Source organism: Mesoplodon bidens (assembly GCF_964165515.1).
Source record: "Mesoplodon bidens genome assembly, contig: HAP1_SCAFFOLD_493, whole genome shotgun sequence".
NCBI classification, from domain to species: domain Eukaryota; kingdom Metazoa; phylum Chordata; class Mammalia; order Artiodactyla; family Ziphiidae; genus Mesoplodon; species Mesoplodon bidens.
In genome coordinates, this window is record NW_027672245.1 from 230,384 (window position 1) to 251,085 (window position 20,702).

The following is a 20,702-nucleotide window of genomic DNA, read 5'->3' on the forward strand; positions in this document are numbered from 1 at the left end:
CAGCGATTTAAACGTCAACTATAAACCCAGTATACTGCTGCTATGCACTGTACTAGAGCAATAGAAGAGAGAGGACCTCAAACCCTCTGGTTCCCTCAAAGTCAAAGGCAGGCTTCCTGACCCCTCCAGACCACTACTGGACACAGGGAAGGCACACTAATGTTTCAGGACCCCAACCAAGAGTCACCTGCTTTGTGATTACTTCCATGACACACCCTCACCAACACCACTGAGTTTGCTGCTCCTACGGGACGTTACATGTATTTCCTATTTTAACACATACCACAGTGCATCATAATTATGATTTCAGATAGATGTTCTAACAATTGAAAGAGAATGATGACTTTTTTGCTCTTTACATCTTGCTATTTCCCTTCCCATAATATTTCTTGAAGCGAAACCATAAAATATACACAAACACAAAAAACAGAAAATATACAAAACGTGTGCTTTGCACCTTAACGCAAACTTAAGTAAAATTAGTTCTGACAGTATCCGGCATGACAAACTTCCATGGTACAAATGAGAATGGACCAAGGTTTGAGCAGGTACAGGAGACAATCCAGGCATGAACAACACCAAGGAAAGGTAGACAGGAAGTAACATGGTGTGTAGGAAATCACGAGACCAGTCTGATGGGAAGAGACTGAAACAAGACTGAAACTCACTTTCTAAACCTCCATCTCCAATTGGACAATTCGCAGGACACAGGTGCACCAAAGTGGCCAATTTATTCAATCCCTTTAATATGGAGGAAGAGTTTAAAATTTTACTGGTTTGATTTGCCCCAAAAGCAACTCTCAACAGTTATGGCCTCTGTCGTCGGAGCTTTGTATGAAATTAAGTCAAAGTGTGGAGCTCCTTTGCCTTTTTTTTTTCTCCTTAAAAAAGAAAAGAAACAATTGTTCCGAGTAAAAACAAACATATTCCAAAGCATGTGTACACTGAAAAGTAAAGAAACTTTATTAACAACTTCATAAAAACTGACTTAAAATTTTAAAAAGAAAAAAACATGTTTTGAAGTCTTTCTGACTGGAGTCGTGTCTCATAGTGTCCTTTCTTTACAGAAATAGTCGTATTAGGACACATATGCACAAGGATTAACACCATGAAACACTGTACACGGCGGGCCCCGGCGAGCTCACCAGTCGTCGTCTGAGTCCAGGTCTCTGGGGAGGATCCACTCCACGGATGAGCCCAGGAGAGTCTGAAGCTCGTTCGTGAACTCCACCAGATCTAAGAGCTCCTTACTTTCCGGATTAAAGGACTCCAGGTCTTTGGGGCAACAGAATAAGAGACTTGCTGACACTTGCCGGCAGAACTCGGCCTCTGCGATGGTGACAATTTCCACATTTGGGAAATTGCAGCGGAATATGCAGGAGGACATTTGCAGTTTCTTGAGCAGGTCTGAGAGCAACAGCCAGTTACGACGCCTACACCAGAGAAAGGACAGTGGTTTGAGTTTCCGGCAAAATTAGAGGCGCTCCCAACTATGAACTACCCGTCTCCTGGCGGTGAAAGGGCCTGCTACTTCCACTTTGATTACCCCACCCCCACCCCACTTCTCACTGTCCTTAGAAGGTCTACTTCTTCTTTTTCTTTTTTAATTTTATTTATTTATTTATTTTTGGCTGCATTGGGCCTGTTGCTGCGCACGGGCTTTCTCTAGTTGTGGCTCACGGGCTCTAGAGTGCAGGCTCAGTAGCTGTGGCGCACGGGCTTAGTTGCTCCGTGGCATGTGGGATCTTCCCGGACCAGGGCTCGAACCTGTGTCCCCTGAACTGGCAGGCGGATTCTTAACCACTGTGCCACCAGGGAAGCCCGGAAGATCTACTTCTAGCGGGGGAACTCTGGACTCATGTGCATGTGTTAAGAGACCACCTAGGGCGGATCAGCCAACTTAGACAAAAGCAGGAGCAGCGCCCCTGAACGAGCCTCGTTGCAGGCCACCCCAGTGCTGCCTTGGCTCTGGCCACAACTCAGGTCACCCCTCTCCAAGTAAGTGCACCCCGTTCTAGTCACTGGGGAAAACCAGTCTGTATGCCAACCCAAGGGAGATGGCAAACACCTCTTTGACCTCTCCTCTCCTCCGGCCCTCATGGAGAGAGCATGAGAAACACTCGAGGTCACCTGGCTTTCCTTGCCTTTCCCACACCTCCAACCCGCCCCTCAATGCTGCCGGGAGTGAGGCTCCTTCGAGAAGGGAGGTGGTACAATCCTTCCTGATACCCTGCCACGCTTTATCATCTCTATCCCGAATAGAATGTCACCACAAAGGCAGACACGTTCCCAGCCTCAGAGTCCAAGGAGGATGCTACTCCTTAAGCACCAGGGTCAACACACAGCAGAGCAAGGTCTCCTGATGTGTTCACTCCAAAGGGTTGGTCATGGGGCACAGTGGCCCGACTGTGGGGACAAGACTCGATCTAAGCAAATCTGAAGACACATAAGATCCCAGGTGCCACATACGGCTTTCTCTAATCTTATACGAGAAGACGGTACACATCAGTATCATCCCGTGGACTTCACGCGCCTTGGACGGCCCCTATGGTAGCCGTTTGGGGTGGATCCCTTCCCCAAGAGTTTACTGACTGAAACTGTGCAATTGCAGTCGCTGACTCCCGTGTCCTTTGGGCTCTAGGGGTGTGTTCCAATGAGGGCAGTTGGCTGGGGAGCCCTCCCACCCCACAAACTTTTCTGGAAAAGTTCCACTGCATTATGTGAGGTCGGTGGACACTTGGTGAGGATTCACTCACCCCCCAACCCAGCCACCCTCATCTGCTGAAGGGGATTTCTAACTCCTGCCACCCCACAGAACAGCTGGGCTGGCTCTCGACCACATGCTGGCCACGCTCACCCCTGAGCGACGGACACCTGGACGTTATAACACGACAAAACGGGGTCTTCGGAAAATTCAAACTCCAATAGGTCACCATAGGCCTCGTTGCTGTCATCCTGGTCCTCCGGTCGTGGGGGATTTGCTAAAACATCGTAACCACTTTCATCATCTGGTTCTAACCGGGGGGGGGCGGCAAACAAGAGAGAGGTCAGTAAGCTGGAGCAAGATTCCAGCTGTTCGCCAAAAAGGACCCTGGAAAAATTCTTTCCCAAGCAAGTCCTGCTCACAGCATCACCCCCACCCCCACCCCAACAAGCCCAGCTGAAACGAACAAGGCTGCTCACCACACACACAGCTGCCAGAGAACTCCGAAGAGCAACCGGGGCTACCGTCGTCAGGAGCCTGCAGGTTATTTAAACAGTCTGCAGAGAGAGGGGGAGAGAGAGAGAGAGAAAAAGAAACAAGATAACACCTGCTGGTAAGAGGCAAATGCTGCTGGAGTTCGGGAACATCTCACGCTGGGGCTGGTGTCACCTCCTGACAAGTCCCACTGCACACGCCTCCAGGTATCTGACTGAAACCTCCCCACGCGTCCACCCGCCTTCCTGAGGGACTGCCCGCCTCACCACCCCAGCCTGCCAAACAAAAGCTAGCCTGGCTAGCTAAGAGTTTTCCAGCCCCCCACCTTGCAAAACTCAAAGTATGTATCTCTTCTTTGACAGACTAACGTTGGGCTGCTTTTCCCAGTAAAGGGTCACTTAGAGTAAACGGGGGGTGGGGGTAGGGGGAACCCAGGTGAAAGGCTGTGAAGTCACCGTCTAGATGCTTGAACAAGACCGTGTCTTGACCTCTGCCGTACCTGTTAAGAACTTCTCCAGAAGTTCGCTGTGGTTCACTTTCTTGATGGTTCTACCTGAGTACGTAGCCAGGGTAGCATCAGCACCGTAGGAGAGGAGCAAGCGGACAATTTCGAGATGATCATTCTTGACAGCATCGTGGAGAGGCCTAGGAGAGGTGCGGAGGATTACACCTGTGCACGCGACGCTTGCTTCTAAGGACACGGGGCAAAATCGAGCGTGTGCGGCCAAGCCTCATAGGCGCGCTATTTCACCGAGGAGGTGAGTGTACGGTCGCTGCGACAAATTACTCTGTTATTTCAACACATAACCCTTTACGGGACAGGTGAAGGGACCATCTCAGGCCTCATTCTTCAATGCAAATCTCTCTTAATGCATGGCCCAAGGAGGAACTCAGGCCACGATGAAAACGTTTCCAATGAACTTAAATAGTGACAGACTGTATGAAGGTAACATACGGCGGGGTGGGGGGAAGAACCCCAGCATCACGGAAGCAGATACGACAAGCCATTGTTATACCATTACAAACAAAACCCAAAAAGTGCAGTTTGTAAAAGAAACTAGGGGCAAAGTGGAACCTCTCCTGAAACCAATTTGGAGATGAGTGATCAACCCTCTCGCCCAGAAGCAGTCGACAGGCAGGGCGAGTTCTCAGGAGGATACAGAGTCCTCCTGTCCGTGTCCACTGGGGTCAGGAACACTGTCCGCAGTCCCATCCAGAAAGGATGCTATTTGGAAACCATGAACCACCAAATACCTTACGGTTTTGCTCATTTTATGACTGTCAGGAAAGCCCCAGTGCCCTGCCTCGTGGTGGCATCCCAGGTCCAACCAGGAAGATGCTTGGGCTGACTCACACCTGGGCCTCTGGCCAATAAACCGAGGTCAAGGACAGAGTGGGGGTCAGGCCCGGGGATGTGGGTGGACACGGCAGGTCCTATCAAGCCAGTTGCCACTGGACCTGTCTGTACTCCTGCAACTTTCAACTCACATATATGTTCAAGATTGAGATTCAACAGACGCTGGTGGAGAGTCCAGGGTCTTAAAAGAGAACACCCCTGATTATTCATGCAGGCTCAACATTTTCAGGGACTTCTGTCCATAAGAGTGTCACAGAGTTTTAAAGTTCTATGTAAATTTGCCAGAAAGATCTGTCCGATTCCATTCTAGAGGACTCCGCCACCAGTGTGCTTACATGGCACTCACTCTCCATCTTTCCTTCTGGGGTTCCCCGCACACCCTGAGAACCACTGCCTATGCCCCAGCAGGGCCACGCCAAGAGCAAGACCGCCACTGACCCGGTTCCATCCTGGGCACTGCAGTTGACATCGGCACCATATTCAAGGAGGTGTCGTATGATGTTGAGCCAACCTCTTGCACAAGCCTCGTGCAGGGCACAGTAACCCGTGTTGTCGCGGTGGTTCACATCACAAATCTTGTTCTCCAGGCAGTACAAGACCACTTCCTACGGGGAGAGGAGAGGAGAGGAGAGGAGATACCATCAGACAACCATACAGTGAAACTTGTAAGGGTGACATCCCCATAGCTTGGCCGTGCCCACTTTCAAAGGCATACATCCTTGGGGCCAAAAGCCCACCATGGCGCGGGGAGGTGGCAGGCATCCTGGTGGGGCATGAGAGTGTGTGAGAAGGGCTTGGAGATGCAGACAGTGTTGTCTAAGGCTCTGCTGCACCAGTGGCCTGGCCATGGGCAAGTTACCCTTGAACTTCTCCAAGCTTCCACAGGGCTGCTGAGAGGACGCATTCGGATAGCGATGAAAGCCCTCAGCCCAGGGGCCGACGTGACCAGTACAGAGGTGTCACGGCTGCTAACATCTTAGATGACACATTGCCAAGCACAGACCATTCTCACTTGATGGGTCTGTTCAGTCAGTGGCAGTGGACGATAACACAAGTTTAGATAAAAGTATGGATGACCAACACTTAAAGAGAGCTTCAATCAGCCAGAGAACATTCCCCAGCTTAGAGAAGCAGGGACACCTAGGTCAGCTACATCCTCGCGCCCCCTGTTAAGACCCCAAATCAGAACCTGGGCCTCAGATGCTCTTGTCTGTATGTTAAGTAGAGTTAAAGAGAAGCTCTCTCCCTCCATTCTCGAGGAATGACACAAAATGCCTCCAATAACCCCACCCTCTATTTTGCCTCACTCCACCCTCTCGAGTAAATATGAAAATTTTAGACTGATTCTGCCCCAAGTTAATGACAGAAACCTGATACACCACAGGCTGCAACCTCCACATTTCAAGAATCAAATAAAACGTTCACCCCCGCCCACGGAGATGTTCTGTGTCAACACTGTGCATTAGAATCACTGTTATTAACCTTATTTCTTTGGCTTGTTAAAATATTAATATGAACCACTCCCAGTAAGCAGAGCAGGAACTTATTCAATGTTTTATTACCTTAAGAAAGTTTTCAGACACATCGAAAGCATTTGCCACCAGAAAACACGTTATACTGTTTATACTGGGTAAGTCGTGCCCAGCAGAGAGCTGTCAGGTTCTGAGAGCTGGGAGTAGGCAGAACGTGCATGTGGCCCAACACATGGTCTGCTGGGTAAGGGGGGATGGGATGGGGTCAGAACAGGCCTCCTTGTGACATCTCTCAGGTAACTCATCTGTTAAACCTAAAACGGGGGTCATTCTAGCCGCCCATAAGTGCGAGATGGGTTCTGTAAAACCTTTTATGCCCTTTGGAGGACACGCCAATCAAAGGTGACCACTCACTTGGGAGCAAACTAGAATGTTCCATTTGCTTACCACGTGAACCTAATGGGGCATGCTGGTAAACCTGGCCATCGGTGCCCTGTTACTTCAGGTCACTGCAGCAGCTCCCTTCCAAAACAAGAGGAGGAAGAGAAAAGGCACGCCCACGAATGCGTTTCTCCGTTTACATCCCAACCTGCCAGAAAGCCCACAATCCTCTGGGCTCCCAGGCCACCTGCCCCGAGCCCTGGTATCCAGGATACCGCATGAAGCTGCTGCTCTTTTAGCAGGCCCTCACTAGCCAGACTTGAGTGGACGGCTGCAAGCTAATGAGTTGTGTGCCCCAGCCAGGGAGAGGCCCTGTCACGTGGCTCTGGGATCAGGTCTGAACGCCACCAACTGCTGTGCACACATCAATTTACTCAACCCAGGGTTTATTTGCTGTGACAATCATGGCCTTCACCTGGAAACCTTCATCACTACTAGGGCAGATTCAAGGGTACCTAGAAATGAAAGGCCGTCCAAGCTGATGGGTAAGTCAACTCTCTTCTCCTGGAAGATGGCAGCAAAGGCAGCAGTAGCCCCACGGCCAGGTCAGACTTTTTGCCACGGGCTGTCCTAACTCAACCACGTTGATCCCACTATTTACACAGTGCTTCTCATTTCCCCAGATGAGGACGTCTTCTGTCACCCACAGGAACCCAGGAGATAGCAGGAAAGGAAGGTAGTACTATCCTCATTCAACACTTGGAAACTGAGGCCCAGAGATATTAAACCCCAAGTTCAACATGAAGTACTAGACCTATAACTCAGGTCTTTGGTACCTGGTCAGCTGGGAAGATTCAAAAGGCCCCAGAGGGCCCCAGTTAGAGGGATGCAATCCAGCTGTGACGAGCATCCCACAGGCCTTCTCTGTTGGGGGTCAAGTGGGCTAACTACACTCTCCTAGCTAGGAGGGTGATGGCCTCTAAATGGATGGCAACCATCGCCACCAACACTTTCTCTAACTGAAAGGTGAAGAAGCGGGGCGAGTCTGTCGACGCAACACATTCCTTGGTCTATTTTCTCCGCTAGAAATAAACGGGAGTGTCTGAAGGGCAGCCCAGCCATTCCCGAGCAAAGTCAAACTGCTTTTGTCGGACAGCTCTCTGTTCAGCAGCTATAAGCCGAATGCCATTACCCGGAAAATGTAACCATAAAGGCCATAAGCCCGACGTTGTGAGTTAAGTAAATGCCGCATTAACTTTTTAAAAAACATGACATTCAATTCATAGAAAATTTAACCATCACCGCTAAAGGCACAAGCATGTGGTTGCACACTGGCGTTTTAGCCTAAGAAATAGAAGCCTTTTTCCCAGGAGGGAAAGGTTTGAGGTCTTTGGCCACACAAGTGATCTATTTAACGCGGATCTGAAGCCAGAGTGTGTTTCTAAACTTCCAGAACCAGATTATCATGACATAAAGCTCAGACAGCCTTTATACTGCACATGGTATCTTTGGCTAAGCAGAAGAAAATAACCAAGAATGCTGAAGACAAAACTTCAGGAAAACCCTCCCAAACCACACCCTTATCTGCTTAAGCAAACTGTCCTTCAATTTGAAAAGGTTGAAGCTGCCACATCTCCCAACTGGGCCTTCATCCCAACATTTAAAATTCTGCCCAGAGAAATCCCAGAAATTTCTGCCCAGAGAAATCAAAGTTGAAAGCGTTCATCTACTTGTCACAATGTTCAGCATCAACACTGGTGATGTGTGGAATCTACATATTGAAATTTACATTTGAAGAAAAAAACAAATCCGACCTTAAACATTCCCAAGGCTTCCTGTGCAATCAAAGGCCAGGTAGCCTAAAAAAGGATGGATCAAGTGCCACTTGGTCCAGGCCTCAGAGCCACCAAACCAAAATGGAAACTGTCTTAGAGGACCAACGAGGGTCTTTTGACGTCTCTGGTCCCAAAGGGAGACTGCTGGAAATGATGCCAAGCTCACAGGTGGGGCTCGGAGCCCCGCCCTCCACGGCGGGTGCAGCAGCACCCCGCCCCCCCATCTCCAGCATTTGCTGGTAGCGGGAGTCTACTTTCTCAACCCTAACCCAAAAGTTGGGGTTAGGGGTCTCCCCCGCACCTCCAGCGTTTGCTGGAAGCAAGGAGACTATCTTCTCAACCACGGGGGGTCTAGCTCCACACTATGCAACAACTGCTCTGTCCTCCTAGGCGCCCGCTCTCAGCTCTTGGGAAACCAACTGGGTGCTCCTTGGACTTCACCTGCAAGTAACTGCGCTAACTACCACAAAGTGCTCTCTAGCTAATGGACAGGTCTCCAAGAGACGTGCAGATATAAACAACAGCACATTCAACCCACAACAACAACAAAAAAACACCCCAAACTAAGCATAGCCCTAGTGCTTCCAACTACCCACCCACAGGCATGCCTTAGGGCCAAGGCAGGCACACTTCCAAGGGCTCACGGCACTATGGACCGGGGTGGGGGGACACGACGGGAGACGGGGGACAGGGGCACAGAGCTGGCTGAGGGTGTGGGCGCCAGGGCTCCGGGCCAGCCTGGGTCCTCCCACCCCAGTGCTCAGCCACACCTCCACGCTCAGCCTGCTGCACCGCGTTTTAGTGTCACCATTCAACTCCCAGAGGGCTGATGCCAGCACAGAAAAATGCCTTTGCCCTGTGGGCTATTACATCACAATTGCTACTGACAAGTATGGTGGGGGAACTGCACAGGGCAGAGAGAGTCATCTGTCTCACAGAGGTTTTGAACTGTCAAAAGGGCAATTCCAGTGTGAGCCAGTCTTGCTGAGGAGCGTGGTGGGCTGTGGAGCACTGCTGGATTGCTACCTGTACGGGTATCAGCTAACCCCTCTGAGGCTCAGTTTCCTCATCCGAGAGTGGGCTACTACTCGTTACTCCCAAGTGAAGATGTTAACAGGGTGAAAGGAGTTACTACAGATCACAGGGGCTTAGGCAGATATCAGCTATCTTTCTATGTTGCTCTAGCAATAGAGGCCATCACTGTCATCAGCCGTGCTGGGTTGGGATACAGCAGTGTGGACAGGGAGTTTTGTGCAAGGCTCAACCCCTGCTCCCCGCCCATCAGCCCTCGGCTCCCGTGCCCTCTCAGAAAGAGACTGCTCAGGTCTGCCCCACTCCCACCCCTACTCTGCACAGACACTTCCCACCCGCTACCCCACAGGGGCATCACTCTGCCCCAAACAGCACAAGTTAGTAGAGCTAATAACTACTCTCCTTCTTGCTATTCAGAATCCAAAAGGGCTCATTAAAATTCCCCTGGTCGCCAAGCCCTGGGTTAGGTCAGATTTTATATCAGAGATAAGTGAGCCAGACTGGCCGAAGCAGCCTACCTGCCTGAACGGGAACGGAACATCAGAGAGGCCTGCCTTTCTTTTCACACCACGACTGAACAAGCCACCAAAGAGCCCGCAGTGTGAGCGGGAGCCAACGCAAACACCCTGCTGGAACACCCAGCCCAGCCCGCCACGTGGAGGGGGCTGGGCTCTGAGACCCGCCCCCCATCCCCAGCCAGTGTGTCCCCCACCCAAGGAGCAGCAGCCGGCGGATCCTGATCCGGGGCACCCACAAGGATGCTCACCTCATAGTCAAGCCGGGAGGCCTGCTGTAGGAGGGTCTCGCCCGCGTTCTTATTGACAATAAGTCTCCGCGCTTCCGGTGGCATCGGGCGGGACTGGGTGGTCTCTGGAGGGGAGCTTGACCATGTCAGCTGCGAGGCCTGGGAAGCTGGTAACAATTGCTGCAAACAGTCCAAGGGCTTTTGGTCCTGCTTGGCCGGCGAAGGATCATAGTCGGAACTGGGCTCAGGCCGCTTTCAAAATCTCCGGACGGTCACCTATCACGAAACCAGGCAGCGCACACATTTCAGGCTGTCCTTCCTCCACCCGGCTGGTTCGCCTCCTCCCTGAGTTACAAAGCTGAGTGGAGGAAAGCACTTTTCCTCCTCTCTGTCTGGGGGAGGCAGGGTGCGAGGAAGGGGTTGCATTTTTACTAGCTGGAAACTTCACCACCACCCAGGAGACACGTCCCCTAGGAAGGGGCAGGGACGTTTTGGGGGGAGGGGTTCAGGAAAAGGAAAGCTTTGACCCCAGAAGCAGAGAAGTAGGCAGGCGGGATGTGCCTGCATGGGCCCGGGGGGCGGGGGAGAGCCAGGGGCAAGAGGTACCTTGCCATCCGCATTGTCCACCTAGGAGTCCCCTGGCAGCGGCAAGCCCCGCCTGGGCTCCTGAGGGATCAAATGCTTGGTTTTGCACGGTCGCTTCCCGGATGGTTTCTCGCTGTTGTCGGTGTATTGCTGCGGCAGGGGCGAAGGCTGCCGATCCATTTCTTCGTCCATGCACAGCACATCTGTCAGGGGAGAAGAAGCGGGCGTTACACAGTTGTAGCCGGTGAGGAAAGAAAAGCCCATTGTTAGCACTGATCGTTGGAGCAGCTTCAGTTTTTAAAGATATACCAATTATGTTTTCAAAGCACTAATATTTTAATAATCCCACATTCAACCGGCAAATAGGCTAACCCACGAAACGCCAAATGGCAAGTCGCTTCAAAGGGCCGCAAGAGAGGGCAGAAGCCAGCCCTTCGTGCCCTCCCGGCCCCACCCGTGGGGGGCCTGGGTGCTCGGGACAGGGCGACTGCGGACAGCCTGAGGCTGGAATGAGGGCACTGACAAGCGCCCGGGGTCACCCAAGACTTCCCTTCCTGCCCAGCCGCGGGCTGGGTGACGAGGAGCAGCCCAGGAAATCGAGCTCCCGCCTCACTGTCCATTCCATAAGGAAGTGTGCAGGCTGAAAGGACCTCATGAAGAAAACTCCCCGCTCGCCACACGCTACTCTTGTCAACTTGGATGGCCCTCAGGTCCCCTCCAGGGCCGTTTCCCACAGAGGGCGGGTGATCCACCCTCCAGGAGCGCCCCCCGCCCCGTGCGTACCTTGTTCATTGTCACTGCATTTAAGGGACTCCTCCAACCAGCTGCTGTTGCTTTGGGCCTCTGCCCTTTTCCTGCCAGGTTTCTCTTCGGAGATGCTATTGCCCTGGGGGGTGACCGCAGGCTGAACCGCCTGGGTCACTTCCTTCCTGCCCTGCCAGCCAGGTTTGCTCTCTGCTCCCGCCGTTCTCTAAGGTGCAGCAAGCGGCGCTGCTTTCTGGGATGGAGCCCTGTTAATTCAATGCACACCTCAGGTTGGTCAGCTCACTATAATGTGGCTCTTCTAAGTGGTTAGAGGAACTGTTTGTCATTTCCCTCTCAGGCCAGTCAGCTAATGGAGAAATAACTACAAATTAAAGAAGAAGCCCCCCAGGGCGAGGCGGGGGGGCGAACAAACTGTCTTACACATCACTAACAGGGGTGGGGGAGGGGAGGGGTGTGGTCACTGTGTTGGCTGGAACTTGTCACCAAGTCTCAGGAGGGGGCCTATTTGCCTTTGGCCACCTTTGGGCTCCAGCCCCGGCACCTCGCTTTGGGGGGGTGGGGGGTGGGAAGGTGTGAGTGGCTCCCCCCAGGGCTCCAGGGTGGGACTGGAACTTTCCACTGCTCCGCTCCAGGACTTCCGAAGGGTGCCCTGCGGGCCTGAAGCGACATCGAGCTCACCTTTGCAGACCCGTTTCCGCTTGGCTTTCAGCAGAGTCCTCGGGGAGCACAGTGGTCTCAGTGTGGTTCCTATTGCCAGACACCTTGCGCTTTCTGTTCAGCCGGAGGGTGGGGCTGCGTGACGCGTCCAGGGCCGCCTGGTCGGCGGGGGACTCTCTGGGGGGCTCCGTGTCCATGTCCTCAGGAAGATCACTGTCTTCTGGGGCTTCGAAGGGGTCAGGTTTGCTTCCATCATAACACTCCCCTAGGGGAGGGGAGACAACCCGGAAAGAGGGAACAAAGGTCACCAGGAGCAGGCAGGACCCCCATGCCCAAGGCAATCTGCTACCAACAGACCACCCCCCTTTGGAGACCAGGGGCCTCACACGCCGCAAGCACAAAACCCTCAGAAAGACGTCCCAAAGGAAGGACAGCTGAACACAACCAGCAAACAAAGCAGAAAATGAGGCGCGTAGCCCACTCACAATCCATCCTTCAAGGGTCAAGGTGAGGCATCTACACCATCCCTCTATAGGCATGTGAGATCACTCCCTAACTGCTTAACTCTCCAAGGTGGCTTACTTTTAAAGGGGGGGTGAGTGACCTCACAGTAAGATCCAACCAATCAGGGCAGAGCTACAAATGACTATGGAAACAGCTGCTAGTCAACAAAAAAGGCTGATGTCATCAAGAGACCAAATAGCCCCCAACTGCCATCTACACAGACATAGCACCAATGTTCACTTGGGTCAGCAGGGGCGAGGGTGAAGAAAAAGGGTACGGAAAGAATGGTGGGAGGCTGGGAAGCTGGGGAGACCAAGGCAAGAGGAGCCTGGCAAAGGGAAAGGAAAGGCTTCCTGGTGCACACACAAGGGTCAAGGGCAATTTCAAAGAACTCAACCAGATTGCTACAAGTCCGTCTGTCCTCCTTCCACACCCGTGGGGGGAAAAGCATTTCACTGCCATCGAGCGGCTGCTCCTAGTTCCTGTCTAGGAAGAAGGCCTTCAGTGACACCAGTCACCCACCTGGCACGTCTCCACGCCTTCCTTCCCAGGCAACAAGCATCTAAGGACATTTCAAAGACAAGACTCCAACCCCCTTCGTGGGGGTGGGGTGGGGGGGTGCGGCGGGCAGGGCTGAACTGCTCACACCTCAGCTCCGCCTGTGTTGCTCCTGCCCCCTCTGCTCAATCTAGCATCCACTTGGGGCTTTTCCTCCAATCACCCCAGCCTAACATCACTCCTCACTTTTGCTCTAGCCAAAGAAACAGTTCAACTGCTTTGCTAGTCACATTGTTTCTAACACACAAATAATTCCATAATGATCACTGTGCTGTTAAAGAGTTCCCCGAAGATGACCCTGTGTCCATCACTGGCCGGGGGTGGGGGTGGGCGTATGAGTTTCGTATTTTGTTAACACCTGAGCTAAGCTCCCACAGCCCGTTTTTCTAGATGAAATCATGGACACACCCCTCACATGCTGCTCGCATTCCTCCTCCTCTCCCTAGACCACTTCAAGTATCACTCCCACTTCTGCCCAGCCGGCTGGTCCCCTGATCAGCCTCTCTTGGGGGCATTCCCAGCATTTAATGGCAGCCAGTTGTGGGGATGAACCTCACCCTGGCCTGGGCTAGCCTGACCTGTGTTCTCAATGGTGGAACACACTTAGCTTTTCTCCAAGGGTATCCCAAGGTGGGAGAGATCCCCATCTACTCTTGCCGGAATGGTGGAATCACCCCAACCGCGAGGGTCTCCTGTCATGGCAGCAGGAGAAACCCCAAACTCATGGCCTGTGCTTACGGGTGATGCAGCCCAGGCTACCGCAGGCCCGGTGAAGACGGCGTGCTGCAACTCTCACTCGGGCTGCTCTGTGACCCTCTTAAACACTCGGGCAGGAATGGCGCCGCTTTACAACTCGGCCCCCTTCACTTGTAAAGTGGGAATGTTACTGCTAGCCTCCCTCCAGGGTGGGCTTCATAATCACGGGCCGGGCTCAGCACAGAGAAAGGCTGGAAAAATCCCTTTAACCAAAAGATGCCAAGACTTTCAGACCAGCCTGAATCTCAGGCCTGAAATGTAGGAAATTTTAAGAGGTGAGCCCTGCTGGTTACACCATTGGACTTCTCTGGTCCAATCTGGTCCAATCAGCCTTCCCTAAAAGCTCCGTGGGAGGGGATCCATGGAGGAATGGAAGGGCTACCTTAAGAACCCCCATGTCCAATTTGAAAGTTTCTTTTTCCAAACTAGGTCCATCTACCCTTCCCCCAACCCCGGAGCCTTTTAGGGCAAAGATCTCAATTCCCCTCAGCTAAGGCCCCCCAAGACCTTACGCTAGTGTGACCTTACCCAGGCCAGTAATAACCCTGAAGGACACCCACCCCGACTGCCCAAGATGCCCATGGCCACCAGCCATAGGGTAGAGGCTCCGTGTCACTTAGAGCTTCTCAAAGACTGTTCTAACCATGACCCACAGGAGGATTACCCTTGAGGGCAAAGGAGATGGGGAGATAAATAGATACACGGGGATCCTAACCATCAGGCTTTGCCATCATTGCTACTTTTGGCCCTTCTAAAAGTGGGAAGCCACGTGCCCTTGGTCACCCAGTCTAAGCAAGATGTGAACGTGGTCCCTGCAGCATGGTCCTATGACTCACAGCACATATATCCCAAATTCATTATGATTGTACCATAGCATCACCTCACAGAAGCATCACCACAGCAACATTTACAAGTCACTGTGGCAGCAAAGCACCCTCACCACTGTTGAGCCATGCCCAGTGAGGCCTAAACAAGGTGAGAGGGTTCTGACCTGCTGGAAGGCTCCCCAGGATTAAAATCCCCTTCTCTGTAGCTTAACTATAATAGCACCTCCAGTCAGGGCTAACCTTGTTCAAAGTTACACCCGCTACACAAGGAGTGCAGGGGATCTCTGTTCCAAAGTAGTTTACAAACGTGCAAGTGCTCAGCTGGAAGAGAAGTTCCCTGAGCAAAGAAGTTTCATGAAGCCCCTCAACTGAGGCTTCCTCCAGCTCCTGGCCAGGCACTGCCACTGAGCAAGTCCTAGGCCTGTCCCAGCCAAGTGGTTGGCAAGGGAGATGGTTACTCCAAGTTTGAGAAGGAAGGGACCAGTGCCTCCTTGCCCCGCCCCATCTTCAAATGCCACTGAGGGTTCCTAGTGATGAACTTCCAAGTCTGAGGAACCTCCCAACTCATTTGGTGAACTTCCAAAATAAAAATTTCACTCAGCCACCCATGTGATCATAAAGAATAAATGAGTATCTCGGCCACTGTGTTTTCAAGTTAATTCCTTTTTTTAAACAAGCCCCTAGCAACAAGATGCACCCGCACCAGGACAACCAGGGCCACGCAAACAGCACCCACCACCTTGGAAGCTCCTGGGCCCTCCATGGGTAGGGGCTGCCTCAGAAGGGGGAAGGCATCTTGAAGGCATCCTGGACCCTCTCTGTGACCCCTGCCCGCCCCAAATCCCCGCCCCAGCTCCCATGTGCTCACAGCTCGGCTCTCGGCCACACCTACACCCATGAGAAGGACCTGAGCCCATATCAGCTCAAGACATGATGGCCCAAGAACAAGAAGGCCCATTCATATCCAGCTGAATGGAGTGAACACCTGCTGGGCCTTGGACGTGGAGGCCGCAGTAAGAAAAGTGGCCCCTTCAGGTGACCTTTCCTGACCCGCTATTTACAAACCCCACGTCTCTACAAGATAGAGGGTGGGTGGGGAACCCACCTCCGTTGCCCCAACCTTTCAAACGGAGCCCCTCACCTTCCCCAACCCTTCTCCTGCCCTCCCATGGTGGCCATTCATGGCTCACTGGGCCATGTCCCGGGTGCTCCAGGAAGAGACCCGTCGGTCGGTCTGAGATTGAAGGCAGGCGGTGGGGGGAGGGGGCTTTCGGAATCATCTGGGGCTCAGGCCCTGCTCCCCATCAGCCACACCGAGTTCTCGTCTCCACGCTCAGCAGGAAAGACTGGGAAGGACGCACACAAACGTCTCTGGGAAGAAGGGCGGGTGAGGCCACTGAGACGTGAAGGGCAGCGGCCACCCTGGGTTTGGCCACGTTGCTGGAGAAAAGGGCAAAAAGACTCGAGGCCGGTTAACTGCCCGCTCCCTTCCTCCAGCCTCCCTCACCGTCCACCCAGAGGAGGCAGATCCCATCCTCAGAAAAGTGCAGCCCCGTGAACTTGGCCTTGCCCACTTTTATCACATCTCTCGGAGAAACTTCCCCAGGAGCTGAGTTATGAGGCCACTCAGGAGGGTAAGGGCTGCGTGTCAGCTGTGAGCACAGGCAAGGAGGGAGGCCTTCTTACTGCTTCACTCCAGGGTGGCCTGGACCCTCCGTTTTTCATTCCAATCCCGAGGGGGAGGAGCTCGGAATCGTCTACTCCAGGCACATCAAGAGCCCCATCCCTCGGGTAAGGCCACCACTGACTAGCCCCAGAAATCCCCTTCTACGGGAGCCACGTGGGACACACCGGTCCCAGTGTGGCTTACCCAGAACCGTGGCCACAGGCCTTTGTCTGACCCCAAAGATGAGCTGGGGGAGGGCAGTGCTCCAAGCAGCAGAGAGAAGCACACGCTGCTGCTGACCACAATTCTCCCGAACTGCATCAGGCACCCACGACCTAAGCGTGCGGGCGAACGCCGACCCTACGACCGGGTCCAAGGGCCTGGGCCTCCCAAACGTGCCCACCACCCCCGACTGTCCCGTCTCAGGAGGATTTCATGCCCACCCTGTCCTCGACGTTCACCGAGGTGCCCTCACTCACCATCACCGGTGAGGTTTCTGGGGTCCGGAGCAGGCTGCAGGCCACAGGCCACAAGCACGCACACTGAAGAAAGCGGGAGAAAGACCTCCACTTGCTGCCAACGCATCTCATTCGCCCAGGAAGTCTCGAGGGCCAAGCCCGAAGTCAACCCCAGTGGGGGAGCAGCCGATGGGACCGCAGAGTGTGACTCGAGGCCAACACGAGCTTTCTCTCCAGTTCGGCCTCCAGAACAGAACACACCCGTCTGGTGGGAAGAACGGCCTCGCTGATCCCACGGCCTGGGAGCGTGGTGTCAGCTCCTCATGACTGCAAACGAGCCTCCACAGAACACAATGATGCTCATCTCTCTGGGGCCTTCATCAGCCCTCATCGCACTTGAACGAAACCTCTGCCTCTGGAGGGAGAGTCCGAGTACTCTCCACTCCCTCCCACAGGAGACTGTCACTCTGGAGGGTCTGGCTCTGGCTGCAAGTGCCATTCCACTGCTACCAAAACCCGTACCTGCTACACAACAGAACACATACCTGCTACGCCGGAGGTCCTGCACTGCCATTCCTCTGCTCTACTGTATCAGACTATTACTAACTACAGGACTAGCATTGCTCCGGAAAAAGGAGACGCGTGCCAGGGAACAGCATTTCATAGGTGCTTCACTCCTGGATGCCGCAACGCTCAAAAGGACAACCAGCCTTGCAATCCACAGCTGGGAAGGGTGGCCAGAGCAGCCCGTTCTCCGAACAGCCAGCACCCAGACGCTGGGCCGTCGGAAGCGTACTGTTTCCTCTCACCTCCCTCGGCACTGGGAGCGGAACCGCCCCGTTCCCACCGACGTGGTACCACACGCGAGCCGCCTGGGTTCACTTACATCTCTCACTGTCGTTCTGGTTGGCAATGGCCTCCTCCGGGGCGACCGACTTTGGCTTTTTGTCCTGACTTCCTTTCAGCCTTTCCCAGTCAGCGGGGCTGAATTTGCGCACCTCGGAGTCTTTGGTCGTGGGGTGGCCACCTTCTCGCTCTTTCATCTCCAACTCTGAGAAGCGCATCACTGCACGCTACAAAGAGAACGGAGATGGAAAAAAGACACACCTTACCACCAAAGCTATTTCACTGCCCTTACCTTAAAGGAAGGTATCTTCAAAGAAAAGTTTGCCCAAAACCAACCACAATTTATGATACAACTGAGATATTTTAAAATTGAACGATAAAAATGTAAGAGTGTCTATGTGTAACTAGTCACACACTCTTTATTCGTAAAGCCATACGTATGTAGAGATATATGTGGTGTGTATATATAGCCATACATACACTGTGGCATACAGACAGACATTCTCTTTCGAAGGTAAATAAAACAAAACAAAAACACGACACAAAGAAAGCGAAACAAAAACACAACAGAAAAGAAAACAAATGCACAGTGAATAAAGACGACCATGGCCCACAAACTTCCCTTTGTATATTTGGAAATGAAATTTAACTCAAAAGGTTTATGGAAGATTCTAGTAATAAAAATTTGAAGAACTGACCTCACAGTAAGCAGCGGGTAGACATAAAATACTGTCCTCTTGTAATCCTTCCATCTATGTAATTAAAATGGGCACTCAATGGATCATTTAGATAACTTCATCCATTTTTATAAGCATAAACCAATTTTTTTCTTAACATTGCAAAACAATTTGGCTTTATTTGTCTTCTAATTAAAAGTAAAATATCTTAAGGAAATTCCTATACAACATCTATCATTCACTAGCAAGTTAAATACATACTCTATCCCTTTAAGCAAGGTTTGTGTTTTTGTTTTGTTTGTTTGTTTGTTTTTTGGGTGGAAAAAAAATTGCACGAATCTCACAGACATGCGGCCGCTACACACCTCCACCAAGTATCACGTAAGGCATCCTAAGCAGCGCTTTTAGGTATATTTGTTAACGTACAGTAACGGCAGAGAAATCAAAGCGACTGATAGGTAAATGTCATGCAGTCTTTTAGACATCCTTCGCAATAATTGAAACTTCCGTTATCAGCATTCGAGTGGAGTTCGCTGAAAATCTACAGAATAACTTAAAGTATCCACTTACGTCCCCTTACTGGACACATTTCAAACATTTAAATTATCCTAAGCTTCATTAACCAAATCAGCCCGGTGTCCTGCCCTATCATACCCCCGGCCCCCTCCTCTTCACACATTAAAAAAACCTGACAACTGGTCAAGCTCCTGAAATTCGGGTGTGTGGGGGGGCTCACCTGCAATGCCCGCTGCTCCCGGCCGAGCTGACTGGAGTCTCCGTACAGTCCGGTAGCGACACACTTGAACCGGTCACCCACGTAACCAGCGGAGTTGGCGATTCTCTTTGCCAGCTTAGATGGCTTCGGGTTCAGAACTTTGCCATCGGTTGATCCTGCCTCGTCAGCTCCGTCTTTCGTGTCGGTGGGGGTGACGTCCACACTCGGTGGGGCACTGCCCACGCAAAATGGTTTGGGATCCTCTTGGGTTTTCCCGAAAGTGACCGCAGAGCCGTCGCTCGCCAGGGTCGGCTCCAGGAATGGAGTCGAGACCGGCGTCGCTAGGTTCTCCTTGTTGGTTACCACTGGAACATTCTCCTTGCTGAAGCCGGAAACTGGCTGGCCCGGAGCCTGTTTGAAAGTATAGGCTTCGTGGAAGTCACTGATGCGTCCCAACTCCTCTCTCAGGGCAATGAAATCCCGGTGTGGCTGTAGGACCACATTTTACTTTTTTATTTTTAATATACGTTCACATGTTTCCAGAAAGGATCCAAGGTGGCCCATAACGTAAGGACACACAATATTAGCTTTAAAAAAACATGAAAAAAAAAAAAGGGAAATCATGATCCTGGAAATGGGTTGCATCCTTTTAAGGGGTGAGAATAACAGAATGAGTGAGCCAAAGATTTGGGAAAGGATCTCACATTTCGAAATGTCCAAATCTTAAAATTGCACCAAGTGGGAATGTAGCTGTGGCAGTATTAACCTGAGAGAGCTCTATGATCGCTGTCTTTACTCATCACTTGGTTGCAAGGTTATAAACGACAGGGTAAGTGAAGGAGGGCAAGTAGACAGATAAGAGTCATTTCCTGATTCTCAAAAGAAGGGGCATCACCTAGGGAAGGGCACTCCAAAATCCTACAGGAATCATCTGGATATACTAAATTTCCTAGGTGGCAAAAGTATCTCATTTGACCCTAGCAGCCAGATGGAACTTAGAAAAGCAGTGAAAAGCTACTCAACTGAATGCAAGTCATATGACTAGGAGCACGTCAGTGAAAAGTTCAAGGGAAGATGCTGTGGAAGAGCAGTTCACCTTGTGGTTGAGCGTCCTCAGAACGTGCAATGGGAGGTGCAGCACCTGCTCTGTCTCACAGGGACCCTCCAATCTCTAAACTCATCTTTCCTGGGAAGCTGAATTCAAAGAGTCAATTTAAAAAAAAGATAGGGCTTCCCTGGTGGCGCAGTGGTTGAGAGTCCGCCTGCCGATGCAGGGGACACGGGTTCGTGCCCCGGTCCGGGAAGATCCCACATGCCGCGGAGCGGCTGGGCCCGTGAGCCATGGCCACCGAGCCTGCGCGTCCGGAGCCTGTGCTCCGCAATGGGAGAGGCCACAACAGTGAGAGGCCCGCGTACCACAATAAATAAACAAATTAATTAATTAATTTAAAAAAGATAAAAGTCTCTAGTAGAGAAATTTTATCACAGCCTAGTATTAAGAGCTGTAGAGCCACAAGTTTCCCACGATACGGCCTTAGCAGAGGCTGTTAAGGCAGTGACAGAAAATTTGTACCGAGGGAAATAGCAGAAGAGTTTGCCTACAATTCACGAAAAGGATCCCTGCACTTGGCCTGAAGGAAATCAGCAAAATTTGTAACAGCTTGTGT

General features: G+C 52.0%; 2 protein-coding genes across 2 annotated transcripts; both read right to left on the minus strand.

Moving 5' to 3' along the window:
• Window positions 1-1,035: 1,035 nt before the first annotated feature.
• On the minus strand, window positions 1,036-20,216 carry LOC308610426 (BCL-6 corepressor-like; the record flags this gene model as incomplete). The annotated part of the gene is made up of 7 exons (XM_081259567.1): window positions 1,036-1,433; window positions 2,858-3,014; window positions 10,628-10,809; window positions 12,050-12,293; window positions 17,684-17,870; window positions 19,057-19,270; window positions 20,191-20,216. 7 exons carry the CDS (start codon window positions 20,214-20,216, stop codon window positions 1,142-1,144), a joined length of 1,302 nt encoding a protein of 433 aa, XP_081115693.1. The 3' UTR covers window positions 1,036-1,141.
• Window positions 3,881-10,213, minus strand: LOC308610425 (BCL-6 corepressor-like). The gene is made up of 2 exons (XM_081259566.1): window positions 10,043-10,213; window positions 3,881-5,161 (listed from the first exon to the last, which is right to left on the minus strand). Exons 1-2 carry the CDS (start codon window positions 10,124-10,126, stop codon window positions 4,817-4,819), a joined length of 429 nt encoding a protein of 142 aa, XP_081115692.1. The 5' UTR covers window positions 10,127-10,213; the 3' UTR covers window positions 3,881-4,816.
• Window positions 20,217-20,702: the final 486 nt, after the last annotated feature.

What these genes read in the sequence shown, in the direction of transcription:
- LOC308610425 (XM_081259566.1), bottom strand. Translation starts at nt 10,126, where the DNA reads ATGCCACCGGAAGCGCGGAGACTTATTGTCAATAAGAACGCGGGCGAG. An exon ending in CCTCCCGGCTTGACTATGAG is followed by an intron (nt 5,162 to 10,042) that starts GTGAGCATCCTT and finishes CTCTCCCCGTAG; the next exon opens with GAAGTGGTCTTGTACTGCCT.